General features: G+C 36.9%; 1 protein-coding gene across 1 annotated transcript in view; it reads right to left on the bottom strand.

The window, feature by feature from the left end:
* PTPRQ (protein tyrosine phosphatase receptor type Q) overlaps nt 1–18,359 on the bottom strand; it is a 248,128-nt gene that overhangs the window by 168,328 nt on the left and 61,441 nt on the right. Inside the window, exons 25-26 of the mRNA XM_036457041.2 lie at nt 17,350–17,496; nt 10,396–10,568 (exon numbers count right to left, since the gene is read on the bottom strand). Coding sequence (XP_036312934.2) covers nt 10,396–10,568; nt 17,350–17,496 — 320 coding nt within the window. The remainder of the gene's footprint in view (nt 1–10,395; nt 10,569–17,349; nt 17,497–18,359) is intronic.

Genomic DNA, 18,359 nt, shown 5'->3' with positions numbered 1-18,359 from the left:
GCTCTTGCGTCAATCTCTCTCCCTTACTCTCTCTCTAAAACAATCAATTTAAAATTTTTTAAATAGAAAAAAAGAAACAAATAAATATCTAGGGGGATCACTAGGAAATTTTTTTCAAAATGTAGATGATATCAGATTAAGCCTAGTATGACGATATATAATATATTTTTTAAGTTTAATTATCATTATATATATGCATGGCTACAAGAACAGGTGATGAAGAATTTACAATGAAAATGCCTGTCCATTTTTTAAATTTTTAAAAATTTTGTTTAAGGTATTATAAATAGTAGCCTCTCTCTCTCTCTCTTTCTCTCTCTCTTCACTGACCTCCAAAATGCCTGACCATATCTTCCTGACTTTCAGTCTTACTCCTGAGCAACACTATTAAGCACTTGTTTTCAGTTCTTATGGTGTTTATTTCTAAAATCACTAAATATTATGCTTATATGTCCTATTAAGGCTCACTTATTTTAAACATTATCTATTGACTTTCTACAATAGTGGAGAGTAATATTACATAAATAGATACATACTTAACTTCCCTCCCAATTCTTAATTCTTGTTTGATTACTTTTATATTTTAATATATTTAAATCTGAAAAAAAATCATGTAAAATGTATGTGAAATATAAAACAATGGACTGAAAGAGTGTGGTGGTAGCTCTCTGGTGGTCCCTTGTTTCCTACCTCCTCTTGTTCATGGTCCTGTATAATCCCTTCCTTTTGAATTGGATGGGACTTGTGATTTGCACCTAACAGAACAAGGCAAAAATGATGGAATTTCACTCCCATGATTGCATTTCATCACTCAGACTCTCCTTGCTGGCTTGATGAAGTAAATGGACATGTTGGGAAAGTCCATGTGGAAAAGGAATATGTGAGACCTCCATGAGCTAGTGTTAGGATGCTCTCCTGTTAAGAACCAGCAAGAAACAAGGCTCTCTCTCAATTCTATAGCAAAAACAAAAAAGAAGGAAGGAAGGAAGAAAGGAAGGAAGGAAGGAAGGAAGGAAGGAAGGAAGGAAGGAAGGAAGGAAGGAAGGAAGGAAAGAAGGAAGGAATTTAAATTTGCCAAAAAACTAAATGATCCTAGGAAGGAAGGAAGGAAGGAAGAAAGGAGGGAGGGAGGGAGGGAGGGAGGGAGGGAGGGAGGGAGGGAGGGAGGGAGGGAGGAAATTAAATCTGCTAAAAACCTAAATGATACTAGACATGGATTCTTCCTAGTCCAGCCTCCAGATTGAGAACACAACACAATCAGCCCCTTGATCGCAGCCTTGTAAGACACCAACGGAAAACCCATCTAAGCTGTCTGGACTTCCGACCCACAGAAACTGTGAGACAATAAATGTGAATTGTTTTATACTTGTGTCAAATTGTTATACAACAATGGAAAAATAGTGTAGTGAGATAACAATAGTCTAGGCAAGAGACTGTGCAATTTTGAGCTGGAGTGGAGACACGAATGAAATAGAGATGTATGACAATCACACTCTAGAGGAAGAAATAACTGGACTTAGCACTGAATGGCTATCTGAATGCTAAGTATAAAGAGGTAACCCCAATGTTTCGAACCTTCATGACAGAGAAGATAACGATGCCTTTATTGAAAAAGAGAAACATAAGGCATATAAAAATGCCATAAAAACCTTCCAAACACTTAGACAATGACCTTCATGTCAGGGCTAGGTGTTGTGCCCAATCCAAGGGGTGAGGGAATTCTAAGCCTATTATTTGGTATGTTCTTGTCATCCTGAAAGTATTAATTACCTAGACAGACTTTCTTCTTGTGTGTCCTGTGGGAATATTCACAGGTCCTCTTCACTATCCCAGGAGCTATCTAGTATCTGTTCCTCATCTCAACTTCTTTCCTTCTAAATATGAACCAAATGCTATTAGCCAAATAATAATAATAATTAACAACAATAATAATAATAATTATTATTATTATTATTTTTGTTTTGCTTTATGGAGTAGATGAGTTTAGATGTGATGAGCCCTAGAAGAATCTTCCCATAAATGGTTGTAATTAGGAATGCAGAGTGTTGAAGATCATTGTGGAAAGCAAAGCAAAAGAATCATGCAAATAGAAAGCAGTAGTGTAATGAGCCCTGGCCAGTGTTCCCAATAGTTAGATCATCAGCCTATGTACTGAAGGGTTGCAGGCTCGATTCCCAGTCAAGGGCACATACCTGGCTTACAGGTTTGATCTCTGGCCCCAGTCAGGGCTTGTGTAGGAGGCAACCAATTGATGTTTCTCTCCCTCCCCAACCCCACTGTCTCTAAAAAAAGAAAAATCAATAGAAAAAATAATCTTATTGAGAATTAACAAAAGTAATATAGAAGTATAATGAAATGGCTGAAAATAGAAATCTCTGGAATACTTTCATGAAGACAGAATTAGAAAATCATAAAAGAGAATGCTAGCTCTTTTATTTTCTTCATTGTTCATTGCATAAAGGCAAAATTCTATAGTTATAATGTATAAAAGTGGTGGAAGTATAAGGAAACAAATAATTATGTGAAAAACTGGGAGTAGGATGACAGAGAGATAGATTTGGAAGACACAGAAAGATGAGGAGTGTTAAAAATATGTAACCACTTATAGTGTGGTGAAGGCCTGGGAGGGTGGGTGCAGGGTGGAAGAAGTCAATGGGCAGTATATCTGTAATACTTTCAGAAATAAAGACGTTTTATAAAAATAGTAAAAAAAAAAAAAAAGTATCCAATTAGGAGATTATATATATATATATAATCAATTAGGAGATTTTATATATATATATATATATATATATATATATATATATATATATATATATATAATCAATATATAAAAGCAGCTTAAGTGTCCATCAATAGATGAATGGATATATTATCTCGAGAACCAATATGGTGGTATAGGGAAATGTGGGCACTTGTCACCTCTCACAACCATATCAAAATTACAATTAAAATATAGAGCAGCCATCATTCAGAACTGCCTGAAATCTGGCTGAATGGAAGCCTTATAATTAGAGAAGTAAAGAAGAAAGCACAGACACTCGTAGGAGGGGCAGAGGTGCAGAACATGCTGGTCTGACACCCACATGTGGCTTTTTTTTTTTTTTTTTTAATAAGGAGGAATATCTCCAAGGCCTCTCACCAGAGGAGCAAGGTGTCCCAGCCCCACACCGGTTCAGCATTCCAAAGCCCATAACTTCAGGCTATAAAAACCAGCAGAGATTGTTGCTAAGTAACACAAAGACTGCTGAAGATCCAGGCAGTTCCTCTTAAAAGCACATGAACTTGCTGGGTCCCACTTCCTCTGAGCTCCAATGCCTGACGGAAGCTTTGGGGGATCTAGGGAGGATTGAATTGTCTGGCACTGGGGCAGAACTTGGGGATGGCTTTTTTTCCCAGATGGAAGTACTCACAGGGATCACACAGGGATCATTGTTCCAGTGCTGGGACCTTCTTTGTCACAGAGCTGACTGGCAGCCATATCTGAGTTTACATCAGTGTGACTCACACTGTTTCCTCCACCCTGTTGATGCCCTTAGAACCTGCCCCATCCAATTTGTAGACACATCCAAGCTGTTTGTAGCATCTTTTCCATATGAATGGCCTGTACAAAGGCTCGGGTTTCAGACTTTGCTAAAAATCTCTCAAACAATCAGCAGCTGGTGTTAACATGCCCCAAACCTATCGTTAAAATGCCCAAGACCTGGCACTAGAACCAGCCTGCCTTGCTTCACAGCTGGGAATTTCAGAACCCAATACAAATAGCAAGCATCTACAGATCACTTTGTAGCTCCTGCCAGGCTGACTTTGCACCTCCCTAAAGGCCTATAGCTAGTGCACCTGGGGTATAGCTTCATATCACACTAGATTACAACTCCTCACATCCATAACTCCTCACACACTCAAGGGGCAGACTCAGTGAGCACCAAAGCCCCACTAAAGCAAGTCCTGCTTTATATAGGAGTCTTCTGCATAGTAACTATTCCATTTAGTCACAGCTGGTCCTCACATCCAACTGGCCTAAAGGTCAACTCCTCCCAGTGATACCAACAGCAATAAAGGCTCAACTATAAGACTGTGCACATAGCCCACACAGGAGTGCACCTATAGTGCCTTGTTCATGTGACTGAGGAGGTTGAGTCATTGGGCACTAAAGGACATCTACTACACAAGGCCACTCTACAAAATTCCAGGAGACATAGCAACCCTACCCAATACACAAAAACAAACAAAAATTTGGAAACAAAGAAACATGTCACAAATTGGGGGGGGGGGGGGAATGGAAGCAAGAAAACTATTAAAAGTTCAAAAAAATGGTTATGTTACTCAAGGATCTTAATGAGAGATTCAGGGGACTTAATGAGAGCTTTAAGGGATGTAGTAAGACTTTCAAGAATCTTAGTGAGAATGTTAAAGATATGGAAAAGGACCAGTCAGAAATTAGCACACAATAATTGAAATAAAGAATGATTTATAGGAATTCAACAGTAGACTAGAAGATTCTTAGAATCAAATCAATGATTTAGAATATGAATAAGCAAAACAATAACCAATCAGAGGAGCAAAAAGAAAAATAATACAAAATTATGAAAATAGTGTAAGGAGCCTCTGGGACAATTTCAAGTGTACTACATTCACATTATGGAGATACCAGAAGAAGAAGAGAGAAAGCAGGATATTAAAAACCTATTTGAAGAAATAATGACAGAAAACTTCCCCTACTTGGTAAAAGAATTAGCCACATGTGTCAAACACAAGGCCCGAGGGCCAAATCCATCCCGCCAGGCCTTGCAATGTGGCCCGCACCGCGCTGTCATCACTGCACTCTGCTGCGTTTCCATCACAATGACAGTTTATGACTGTTCAGTAAACCATTCGGCCAGCGATTTAGGCTGGATTTTAGATTTTGGCCCCTTCTCTGATTGAGTTCGACACCCCTAAATTAGACTTTCAAGTCCAGAAAGCACAGAAAGTCCCAAACAAGAGGAACCCAAAGAGGCCCACAACAAGAAAAATCATAATAAAATCCCAATGGTTAAAGAAAAAGGAGAATCTTAAAAGCAGCAAGGGAGAAAACAGTTAGTTACCTATAAGGGAGTACCCATATGACTGTCAGCTGATTTCTCAGTAGAAACTTTGCAGGCCAGAAGGGAGTGGCAAGAAATATTCAAAGTGATGAATAGCAAAAAGTTACAAATAAATTTACTCTACCCAGCAAAGCTATCATTTAGAATTTAAGATCAGATAAAGAGCTTCATAGACAAGAAAAGCCTAGAGGAGAGGGAGGGAAAGAGAAAAAAACACCAAGCCAGTATTACATGAAATGTTGAAAGGTATTTTTTAAGAGGAGGAGGCACAGGCAGAGGTGGTGGATGGATGAGAAAGAAGAGGAGGAGGAGAAGAGGAGGAGGAGGAAAAGGAGAAGGAGGGATGAAAAGAGGAGGAGGAGGGATGAGAAAGAGGAGGAGGAGGAGGAGGAGGAGGAGGAAGAAGAGGAGGAGGAGAGGAAATTTATGAACAATAAAATGGCAATAAGTACATATCTATTAATTAAATTTAAAAATCAAAATAAACAAACAAGCAATCAAATGAATAAAATAGACCAGAGGCATGAAAACATGGAATGGACTGAGGAATCTCAGAGGGAAGTGCGAAGAGGGTGGGAAGAGATTAACCAAGGATCTTACATGCATATTAGAGTCCTAGTTCACAAAATTTGTGTACTCAGTTGGGGGGTCTCCTCAGCCCCACCTGTGCCCTCTCACAGTCCAGAAGCCCTTGGAGGATATCCAGCTGATGGCTTAGGCCCGCTCCCTAAGCTCTCAGTTGGACACCCTTAGTTCTGCTGTGGAGGTGGGAGAGGGCCTAACCGTCACCACTGTGGTGCTCGCCAACCATGAGACCAACTTCCCTGTAGGAGCACACTGACCACCAAGGGGCAGTTCCTGTCTTGAATGTCTGCCCCCTGGTGGTGCATGTGCATCATAGCAACCAGTCGTTCTACCATTTGGTTGACTTGCATATTAGCCTTTTATTATATGTATATATGCATAAAATAAAATCCCAATGGTTAAAGAAAAAAGAGAATCATTATGCATTACCTATGGACACAGACAGTAGAGTGGTGAAGGTGGGATGAGAAACCCAGTGGAGTGGGACAATGAGGAGGGGAAGGGGGACTTCTGTAATACTCTCAACAATAAACATTATTAAAAATTAATTAATTAAAATATTTTAAAAATTGATGAATGGATAAAGAAGTGGTGCATCTGTATAATAGAATATGACTCAGCCATAAGAAAAGAATGAGATCTTGCCATCTGTGAAAACATGAATATACTTAAAAGGTATTGTGCTATGTGAAATAGGTCAGACAGAAGAAGACAAACACCGTATGAATTTACTTATATGTGAAATATAATGAACAAAATAAATGAACAAGTAGACCAGAAACAGACTCATAGATACAGAGAACATTTTAATGGTTACTAGAGGAGGTTGGGAGAATAGGTAAAAAAGGAGAGGGGATTCAGAAGTACAAATTGACAGATACAGAATTGTCATGGGGATGTAAAGTGCAGCATAGGGAGTATAGTTAATAATCCTAAATAATAAAGAGGTAATATGTAAATTGACCTTCACACCCTTTCACAAGATAGCCACCCCCATGTGGTTAAAAATGGCTGGCAGGGGAGGGTCATTGGGGGTGACCAGGCCAGCAGGGGAGGGTGATTGGGCTGGCAGGGGAGGGCAGTTAGGGGTTGACTGAGCCAACATGGGAGGGCAGTTAGGGGCAACCACACCAGCAGGGGAGGGTGACTGGGCTTGCAGGGGATGGCAGTTGGGGGTTACTGGGCCAGTAGGGGAGAACAGTTAGGAGCAATTGGGTTGGCAGGGGAGCAGTTAAGCATCAATCAGGCTGGTGATCAGGCTGGCAGGCAGGCGAGTAGTTGGGAGCCAGCAGTCCTGGATTGTGAGAGGCGAGGCGTGTCCAAGGGTTCCCAGATTGAAGAGGTTGCAGGCTAGGCTGAGGGACAACCCCCTCCAGTGCATGCATTTCGTGCACCAGGCCTCTAGTCTTGTAATAACTATGTATGACAACAAATGGGTGCCAGATTTATCAGGATGATCCCTTTGTAAATTATATGAATGTCTAATCACTAGATTGTACCTGAAGCTGATATAAATTTGTACAACTGTAATTAAAAAATAATTTTTTTTAAAGAGTGACAGGAAGAAAACTGTCTTTATCCTAAGATAGGTGCCAACATCAAGGAAAAGGATAATAAATTACTACATTAACCCAGAGGTTTTATCTGTTATCTCATATATTCCTCACTCTCTGGAGTGGGTACACAAGCAAAGCTTTTTTTTTTAAGGTTTTTTTTTTTTTTTTTTTTTTTTAATATATACCGTGTTTTTCGGACCATAAGACACACTTTTTTTCCCCCAGAAGTGGGGGGGAAAAGTCCCTGCATCTTATGGTTCAAATATAGCCTACACATATACTTTAAAAAAAAAGTTTTTTTACTTGCCCGGCTCTGTGTGGTCTCTGTGTGCTTGCCCGGCTCTAAAATGGTTCTAAATGCTGCTGTTTACTTTACAGGGTTGATTACATGTGTTTATGACTGTGATGTTGGGTTTTAATGCACATAAAATATTTTAGGACACTATTTGTTTCAGAATCTTTTTTTCTTCATTTCCCTTCTCTAAAAACTGGTGTGTCTTATGGTCAGGAGCATCTTATGGTCCGAAAAATATGGTGTGTGTGTGTGTGTGTGTGTGTGTGTGTGTGTATATATATATATATATATATATATATATATATATGTATGTATTTTTTTTTTATTTTTTTTACAGAGAGGAAGAGAGAAGTATAGAGAGTTAGAAACATCAATGAGGGAGAATCCTTGATCAGCTGCCTCTTGCACACCCGCACTGGGGATGTGCCCTCAACCAAGGTACATGCCCTTGACCAGAATCAAACCTGGGACCTTTCAGTCCACAGGCCAACACTTTATCCACTTAGCCAAACCGGTTTCGGCAAAGTCCAGCTTTTAAAATAAGGGCACCAAGTCTCCAAAAGTGGATTTGTCCAAGTTCTTGACCTAGAACAGGGCAGAGCCAGTGCTAGGATCCTGGCTCACTTAAATTTAGAGCTTTAGCCAAATCTTTCTCCCTGCAAGATAAACCCAAACACCAATAACAGGCCTCATCGAATGAAAAAGATACCATCACAAAAATAAAGTATAATGTCTCCTGTATTGAGAGATGGTAAGGGAGCTAATATTGAGTGCCAACCAAGGCAGATGGCCCAATGCCATGATTAATAATCACAATAGAAACTGCCAGTTACAAAAATAGACATAGGGATGTAAAGTACATCATAGAGAATATGAAATAACTTTGTAATAACCATATATAGTGTGTCAGATGGGTACTGGACTTATCTGCGTGATCACTTCATAAATTATATAAATACCTAATCACTATGCTGTACACCTGAAACTAATATAATATTGTATGTTAACTGCAATTTAAATTTTAAAAAAATTAAAGAAAAAGCTATGCTAAAAAAAATAATCACAATAAGTCGCAATTATTTAGCACAGTACTTAATACCTGCCAACTTACAGTTCTAAATTTTTCCATACATTAATCTATGAAATCCTTATTACCAACCTTTTGTTTTAGCGACTCTTATAATCCCTGTCTTAGAGAAAAAGAAACTAAAATTCAGAGATTCCAGGCCAACTTGCCCAAAGTTAAATTGTCCATAAAGACAAAGCCTCGTATTCTGTCTCTTAGGACCGTGCTCTTGACCTCTCTGCCCAGTACAGCCCAGTAAGTGACCAAACCCAGAATTCTATGATTCCAAAGCTCATGTTGTCCCTACTATGTCACAGGGATTGGAGTCAGATAGATAGAAGCAAAATTACAAGAAGTCTCTTTAGAACCTCTTCCTCTCAAGATGAAAGCAAGTGTGAGAGACCTAGCACCTACGTCCCAGAAGAACTATCTATTTCATTTAAGACCTTCTTGTCAGGAGTAAAGGGTCGAGTTTTTACCCTTTACCTGAGTATCAGAGAAAGTAGAACTCAACATCTTTTCACAGAAGAAAGGAGTCAAACACAGGATTAAAACTGAACCCTAGTCTGGAGATGGTGAGCAAGTCGGAGTAATAATACTGGGCAGCCAGAATGCATTGAGCACCTAGAAGAGTCAATTTTCAAATAGATGCCAGAAACAGAGGAAGGCCGGGGTTAGAAATAGAAGGACTAAATGTGGGGAAAATAACAGCACAGCTGGAAGAAGCAGTGATTTTGAACCAAAACAGTAGAAGCCAATTGCTGAATACCCATTGGGCAGTGCCTGTAAGCTAGTCTTCCAGGTGAACTCACTGGTCCTAAGTCTGTTTATTCTATATGTGCCCAGCAAGCAGTGTGCAGGTGATATTTGACTGAGCTGTTCACTTGAAACCTATGGCTTTGCAAACCAATGTCACCCCAAGAGGCTTTAGACTAGGGGTGTCGAACTCAATCAGAGAAGGGGCCAAAATCTAAAATCCAGCCTAAATCGCGGGCCGAATGGTTTACTGAACAGTCATAAACTGTCATTGTGATGGAAACGCAGCGGAGTGCAGTGATGACAGCGCGGTGCGGGCCACATTGCAAGGCCTGGCGGGACGGATTTGGCCCGTGGGCCTTGTGTTTGACACATGTGCTTTAGACTTTGAAAAAAGGCCCCAGCCCCTCCGATGACCTGCTGGGAGTGACCTAGGTGGAGAGGAGGCTCCCAGGACCCAGGTATGTATGCAAATTAATCACCATCTTGAGTTAATTTGCATACTCACTCTGATTGGCTGTGGGCGTAGTGGAGGTATGGTCAATTTACATGTTTCTCTATTATTAGGTAAAATTTGATTTCTTTAATGAAATGTACTTTCTCAATAAAAGGCAGCTCTGAGAAATATACTCTCCTAAGGCTAAACAGACATAATCATTTGTCGATAATAGCTACTAAAATGACAGTACCTTTTGTTGTTCCCATTGCAAGCACAATCTTAGTAGGACTATTTAAATTATAATAGGAGTTTTAAAACAATTCATTAACTAAATTACCATAATAATATTCACATATGAAAGGACCTTTTGCCTACTTAATTGCTCAATTAACATCTTTCATATGCTGAAAGAGAATAATAACATTTCAATAATAATATCTGTCTTAAAATGAAATATGATCCAACTATATTATCAACAAGGCCCAAATTTACTTCACATTCTTCTATAAAGCTTGTCAAGTATTTTGTGTGAGTGATTGAAAACCTTAAAGTTATCATGTGCCACGACCAAGTAGAAAGTGTTCACCAAGGTGTAAAATAAAAGACAATACCTCATCTTTTCCAGTGAGCAAAGTATTTTCCAAAATTACTCCAGTCTCTGAAACTAGCACTTTCACTCGGTATTGGTTAATGATTCCATTTGGCTGTCGTGGTTTCTTCCAAGTAATTCTTATTTGTGTGGCTTCTACTTCTGCAAGCTGTAAATCAAATACCGCACCTGGAACTAAAAATAAAAATAAAAATAAGGAGGTGGAAATTAAAATTTTTTTTTAATTTTTTAAATTTTCCAAATTCTTAATGATTTAAGGTCTATAAGAAATTCTTCTAGAAAACAGGCTAAAACAATTATTAATCAATAATTAAATATATGTATAAGAATCTTTAAATACCTGGGTATTTAAAGTTAAATTTCTACACATTATTCTCAAAAATGAAAATAAGAAACAAAATAATGTGGAATAATTTCCCCAAATCAAAATGTTATAATATTTGTTCCGATAATTACAGTAATAAAAAAAAAAAACTTCCCAGAAGCTGTTTCTGGATGATTAATGCACAGTAGAAACCTTGAGGGCTTTATACAAATTACTAGTGGCCCAATGCATGAACTTTGGGCACTTGGGCGCAGGGGGGGAGTGGGGAGGTCCCTCAGCCCAGCCTGTGCCCTCTCACTGTCTGGGAGCCCTCAAGGGATGTCTGACTGCTGAAGAGGTGGGAGAGGCTCCACTGCTGCACCTTCTGGCAGAGCAGCGCTCCCCCTGTGGGAATGCACTGACCACCAGGGGGCAGCTCCTGCATTGAGTGCCTGCCCCCTGGTGATCAGAGCACACCACAGCAACCAGCTGTTTGGTCAATTTGAATATTATTAGCCTTTTATTATATAGGATAACAACATATCAAAAAACAATATCTAGAAGACTTGGAATACAATGAAATATAGTTGGTAAATTCAATTAGGCTATCATTTAATTTATTACGTAAGGTTGTTTGAAGAGTTGATTGATTTTTACCTGCTGATTTTATAAATTAATTACATGAGTCTCAAATTTCAGGCACCCTTACATATTTCAGTCAAGAAAAACAGGAACAAACTATTTGGTTTAAGACAAAGCACCAAATGCTTAAACAAGTTCTAGGTATAAAGTCACCAAAAGTGACATCGAGGAAACCTCCAGTGCAAAGGAGTAATGGATCAAGGACAAACTGCCCTGGGCTTTTGTCCACATTTCTCATATAGCTCAATGTGTGGTTACAAATGGCCAATTCACCCCTCCATCCCCAGTCTCCTTATCTATAAAATTGGTGTAATTATACCATTCCTATTACTATGTAAGGTTTCTTTAAAGAACAAATGATTCAAGAGAATTTATAAAATGTTGGTTCAAGAAAGAAAAAATATGTCAGAAAAATAATGTCCTTTATAATCAGGACGCAATAAAATATTGATTTTCCTAAGATGAGGTATTTCACATTAGTAAAGATTTAGCCAATTTCACTTAGAAGAGACACCTTAAAGCCCCGGGGGTGGGAGGGAGGAGGGTAGGATATAAATGGAAAATTACTCTGTTACCTTTTAAGATAACATAAATAAATTAAAAATTAATATCACAACTTCCATTAATATTATCCATAATTAGTGATAGAATCATGCTTAAATTAATCATGAAAGAAACTGTATGGTGTTTTCATCCAGTAATAAAGAGTGTTTTCTTTATCTATGACATAACCATTTAAAAAGCTCTCTAGATATTGTAATAATATAAATATTTCAAAACTTTTTTTGATAGTTAATGGCTAGATGGATGAGTAAGTCATTCTAGCCCAAGAGCATATTATTTGATTACTGCAGACAAGATTCTAGTGTCCAGCAAGGGTAAAATCAAAACTGGGAGATAAACATAACATGGCTAAATGTCTGTAATTTGCTAGTCCTTTGAATCTTCTAGCTAAAAACATTTTGGTAAATCTCTAAGTAGAAGGATAACTCTTTAGATTGACCTCCCACATCATAAGTTCTAATCTCAAGAGAAAGCTGTCCTTTGAAGGATGGAGGATCAGTTCTAGGATCCCACAATCATTGATTCATTCATTCATCACCCAACAGAGCACTCATATAGTCACACTGCTCTGAGCACCTGCAGACAGAGGGAGACATAAGATAGATAAAACATTTTGCACAGGTCACTTCTTGTATAGGTTTTATTTCATTAACAGATATTGTCTTCAGAGCTTATGTTTCTATTACCATATTTACCAACATATTGTTTAAGGGTGGAGAAACATTCCAATGAACTGAGTAGTGTGGAAACAATACGGCCACTTAGTTAGCAATGCTCCCATTTCACCTTTCTTCCATATTGTATTTTGGCATCACTATGTACAATAGATACACCCTTAGCCAGTATGGTATAACACATTCATAGAAGAAATAGGTCATTTTTCTATTTAATTTGAACGCACGTTCTCAATTTAAGAAGCCAATTTAATGATTGCATTCATCAGAATAATCAGGCAGCTAAACCCTGCCTCCTAGAAAATAAGTGAAATTTAATGTAACACATTAATGTAGTAGGATACCACAAACTACCCAGTACATAGTTTGGTATCTCTTAGTTAGCCAACTTAGAATAGTAGCAGGTAATTTCTTCATTTTCTAATTTAGAAGATGTTTTCATAAAACTTAATAAGTATTGCCCCGTGATACTAATGCCTAACATTATGATTCAAGTAAAAATTAAATGCTTCTATATTACCTTAAAAATGAACCCCAAACTCCTATAAGAATGACTGCATACCCATCTTTCTTTTTTTCTTATAAAAGAAGAAAAAGCTTAAGGGATAAAGGAAATGAAGTAGATAGCATTGTATCTTATCTTTAGAAAGAAATTTTATCTGTTTTACCACAAATTCTTATAGGGAAACCAGAGAAATGTGGATTAGATCAAGCTCCTTTAACATTGATACCAAATTAACTAAAGAAAACCAAACACACAAGGCAATGTTATTGCATTGTCTGCAGGGACTATATAAAACTCAAGTCAATACATCTATAAATTTTGCTAATAAATGAGAAACAAAGAAAATTCATTAAAATAATTTCTACCATTATGGAGCAAATTAAATTTCCATTAGAAATACATTGTGGGGGGAAAACCTATTGAAAAATAGATGTCACTGGAAATCCTGAAAAACAAAATTGACAGTCTGTCAGTGATTTCCCTACTAAAAATTTTATTACCATTTGCAGAAAGTAGCAAGTTGAAATCACTGAAAACAAAAATCTTCACTTCTACAGCTACTTATGGGGAAGTAAATATGGCTTCCAATACTTTGCTTTATATGATGTTAAACTCATTACAAATCATGTGTCACTAGTGATACAAAATTTATTAGGTGATATTGAAGCAACAAAGTTTACTTAAGATTTGTTTTTGTTGTTAATCCTTGCCTGAGGATAATTTTCCATTTGTTTATTTGTTTGTGTGTTTGTTTTAGAGAGAATAGAGGGGAGGGAGAAGGAGAGAAAGAGAAACATTAATGTGAAAGAGATACATTGGTTTGTTGCCTTCCACATGCCTCCTGACCTGCAACCCAGATATGTGCCCTTGACCAGAAATCAAACCTGCAGAACAGACAGAGGTTCTAATCATTTAGCAACACAGGCCAGGGCACTTAGGGTTTTTTCAGCCCCATACAAATGATAAGAAAATGCTGTTGTCTATATTCAGGAGCACCGTCTCATTTTGCTGTCTCTTAGTTGGGTAACTTATCACTCATGATTTTGTAGCATTGGAGATTATTAAGTTACCAATTTTCCCCCCAAATCATCTTTTTCATCCTTATGTAAAAATTTGTTTAGTAAAATGTTAAACAAATATAGGAGTCTTATGAAATATATAATATCACTGCTATAACAACATGACATTGATTTTTAAAAATATATTTTATTGATTTTTTTTTTACAGAGAGGAAGGGAGACAGAGAGTTAGAAGCATCGGTGAGAGAGAAATATCCATCAGCTGCCTCCTATACACCTCCTACTGGTGATGTGCTCACAACCAAGGTACATGCCCTTGACCATAATCTAACCTGGGACCTTTCAGTCCTTAGGCTGTCCTCTAGTCACTGAGCCACGCCCGTTAGGGCTGATTTTTCTTTGATAATCAATGTATACTAGAGACCATAATATTCTCAGTGTCAATGAAATTAGCCCCATTGCAATGTAATTGCAGATATTATTTTCTGTAAGGGTAAATTCAACATTTTCTAGGAATATCTGGAGGTTTGTTAGAGCCCCAGTTGCTTTAAAAATTTGTCCTAATGAATAGACTGATAGGGAAGTCTTTGGATGGTGGTGGGTGGGAAGTGATCAACCAGAGGACTAGCATGCATGTATACATACATAAACATGGACACAGATGATAGGGTGCTGAAGGTTTGGGGTAGGGAGCAGGAGGCAGGCTAGAAGGGATCAATTGGGGGAAGGGGGGAAAGGAGGGTATATGTAATACTTTCAACAAAAGATTTTTTTCAAAGTTTGTCCTAATGAATTTTTAAATAGACTATAACCTACTTTTAAACAAGGAAAAGAAAACAGAGTAACCTTAATTAAGAAAATAAAATGAGTGACTTTAAAATCTATTCTCTGTTGTGTCAATAAATGAAAAAAATCAACTAAAACTCAGAGATCGATTTTAATTGAAAGAATATAATTCTTATGAGTTATTAGAATATTCTCATATAGTTTAAAGATTCCTATCAATATATTATAAGGTTTAATTAGTGGGACCATGATTCATTAGTGTTGTCACAAGTAGAAAGCTACATTCACTGCGTTAGAGTATTCCTATGAAGCCCTTCCTAAGGTTGAACTATCCCCAAGAACTCCATGGAGGAAGGCTGGCATGCAGATGGTAAGAACCATGTCATTCCTGCCCTTACTGGAGTTCACCTGCTGTCAATGTTCCCTCCTGAGATCCAAACAGATGTGGTCTATATGGTGAGTAGGCCAAGAAGATAGTAAGATGAAACTCAGGGTAAACTGCTTGTTACACAGGGCAAATAGAGTCATCTATTGAAAATAATTTGGTCTGAAAAACAACTCATATGAAACATATTGAACAATGTCCCTAAAATTATACTTATTATTTTGTGAATAAAAATGCAAACATAAAAAGGGAAATTAATGTTTACATGATATTCAAAATAAAAAAACCACAGGATTGTATGTGGCAATATTTTCTATTTCTCTATTTTTTGTCAAATACTATAGGCCAAGAATGATGACAATAAAACAATCTTAAATTGTGGATTCAGAAGCACCAAAATTGGTTTTACTTGAAAGAAGACAAAAGTTTTTAATTTATTTAGCTGTATAACATAAGAAGAGAAATTAGCTTGGTTAAGAAAATTCTATTGCAATCAAACTCAAGCACGCTGGTGTGATGAGGGTCAGGGAGCTCTGCTGTGCTTGACAGCTATCCATAAATCTGTCCCGTTTTCTTGGAAATGCTTAAGAGCAGTTTTTAGGTGGAGACCAGGAAAATTAAGGTCTAGTGGAGAAGACATACAAAGCCAAAACTCTTCTAATAGAAACACGAAGGAAAACATTTAATAGAAAAAAAGAAAGAACATTTTTCTTATGTATATGCTTCTCTTTCTTAATCTGTGTATTGAAACCATATATGCATTAGCATTTTCATTTGAAAGGGATATAAAACATAATTTGTATATTCTTTAAATAAAATATCATCATTTTACTGTTTTTTGAAGGGAAGTACAAAGTTCCCTAATTGTAAGATGTTGCTGCCCTCTAATGGTCAAATACTTGAATGGATATATTTCTGATGAATACATACCCAATCCTGTGTGTGTGTGTGTGTGTGTGTGGTGTATGCATGCCCATGTATGTTCACACATGAATGTATTTAATTTGTTACTATATCTTATCTTTCATAAAAAGAAAATATGTGAAACTTTTAAAGTGTTAATGTGATTGTGAAAAAAATTATTGTGTTCTTTTTAGTTATACAATCCCTAAATAGAAATAAAGACAATTAGCAAGTTTGGTGTAGGCTAGGGGTGTCGAACTCAATCAGAGAAGGGGCCAAAATCTAAAATCCAACCTAAATCGCGGGACGAATGGTTTACTGAACAGTCATAAACTGTCATTGTAATGGAAACGCAGCGGAGTGCAGTGATGACAGCGCGGTGCGGGCCACATTGCAAGGCCTGGCGGGACGGATTTGGCCCGCGGGCCTTGTGTTTGACACATGTGGTGTAGGCCAAAAAAATGCTATAAAAGAGTATGGTGAAAATGTTTTAACACTACATTTCACCTAAAACTGTGATGTTTACGAGATACAGATAAAAGTGTTTTTTTAGGAGAAATATTGTTTTAATAATTTCAATACATGCTTGTAAATTAGTATTATGTATGTACCCTCTAGGATTCCTTACTTGCTTAAAATATCCTCTTCATTATAAACATATTTGTTATAGGTGTTGGAGATATAGATTCCTCTGAACATTAATCTGTGAAGAAATATATATTCTACATCAAATAATGTGAGTTAAACACTTTTAAATGTATTTGTTTAAGATTTCTTGAGGTTTTGCCAATATTCACTGTGAACCTCTAACAGGTCCGTTATTGCATGTAGTGTTTCATAACCTCTTATTATGAAGTAAGCTATGGGTTTAATGTTCTGAGTTATGTATGCTTAGAATGTACTAGCTAGGCACCTGATAAGGAAATAACATGAATTAAGTACATATGTGGTCTCCAAAAATGCATACACACTTTAACAGTTGATAGATCAATTTTGAAAATGAAATGTATTTTAATAAACACTGATTTTATAAGTATTCAAAAGTGTGGGTGTACATTCCTTGGGAAACCCTATATAAGCCAAATAGCTTCTAACATAATATTAAGCCAATGCAATAAAATTCACAAGCAGAGCAAAAACATCTAATTAATATACTAAAGGAGGTGTTCTTACCTTCTGGGGGAGTGAATATTGAGATATTTGATTTGGGTCCAATCCCTGCACTGGTTTCTGCAGCAACATATACATCATACATTGTAAATGGTGTCAGGTTAGTGAATGCAAACTTAAGGTCTTTTGTGCTGTTATCCCAAATCCGACCTGGGAAAAAAGTAAAAAAATTATAACTGGATTATTTTCTCATCAAACATGTAATCATTCTCACATATAAGGATATAGCCAAGAACAGCATTTAAAGTGCTAACTTGTGCATTGTTTTTTAATACAACTTATTTTTGTTGTTAATCCTCACCAGAGGACTTTTTCCCCATTGATTATTTATTTATTTATTTATTTATTTATTTATTTATTTATTTATTAGAGTGGAAGAGAGGGAGGAATGGGGTGTGAGAGGGAAGAGAGAAAGAGAGAAAGAGAGAGAAATATGTGAGAGAGACATAGCAGTTGGTTGCCCCCCACATGTGCCTGAACTGTGGCCTGGATCATGTCTTAGACTGGGAATCAAACCCGTGACTTTTCCACTCATGGGCAACACTCTAAGCACTGAGCATACTGGCCAGGGCACTATAACATTTAGATATATTTTAAGTATAGAGTTTAATAGTGCATTGATAAATATTGATTTAATTAAAATAACTAAACTAACATGAAAATCATCCAGCATTTAAAATGACTTTTATTAAATTATGAAGTCCTGTGCAATTCCCATGTTTATTTTTTATATATTTAAAGGAACACATTAGAACTACTAGATTTAATAAATGAATTTGACAACATAGCAGAATATAAAATTAATAAGAAATCTATGGCATATTTACACACCTATAATGAATTCTCAGAAAGGGAAAACAAACCCATTTACCATTGCAACAAAAAAAAAATACTTAGGAATAAATTTAATCAAGAAGGTAAAAGACCTGTATTTGGAAAAGAAATAAAGGAAGATATATGCAAGTGGAAGAATATACCATGTTCATGGATTGGTAGAATCAACATCATTAAAA

Source organism: Pipistrellus kuhlii, unplaced genomic scaffold, assembly GCF_014108245.1.
Source record: "Pipistrellus kuhlii isolate mPipKuh1 unplaced genomic scaffold, mPipKuh1.p scaffold_m20_p_3, whole genome shotgun sequence".
Lineage (NCBI taxonomy): Eukaryota > Metazoa > Chordata > Mammalia > Chiroptera > Vespertilionidae > Pipistrellus > Pipistrellus kuhlii.
This window is presented reverse-complemented; position numbering and strand designations above follow the sequence as displayed.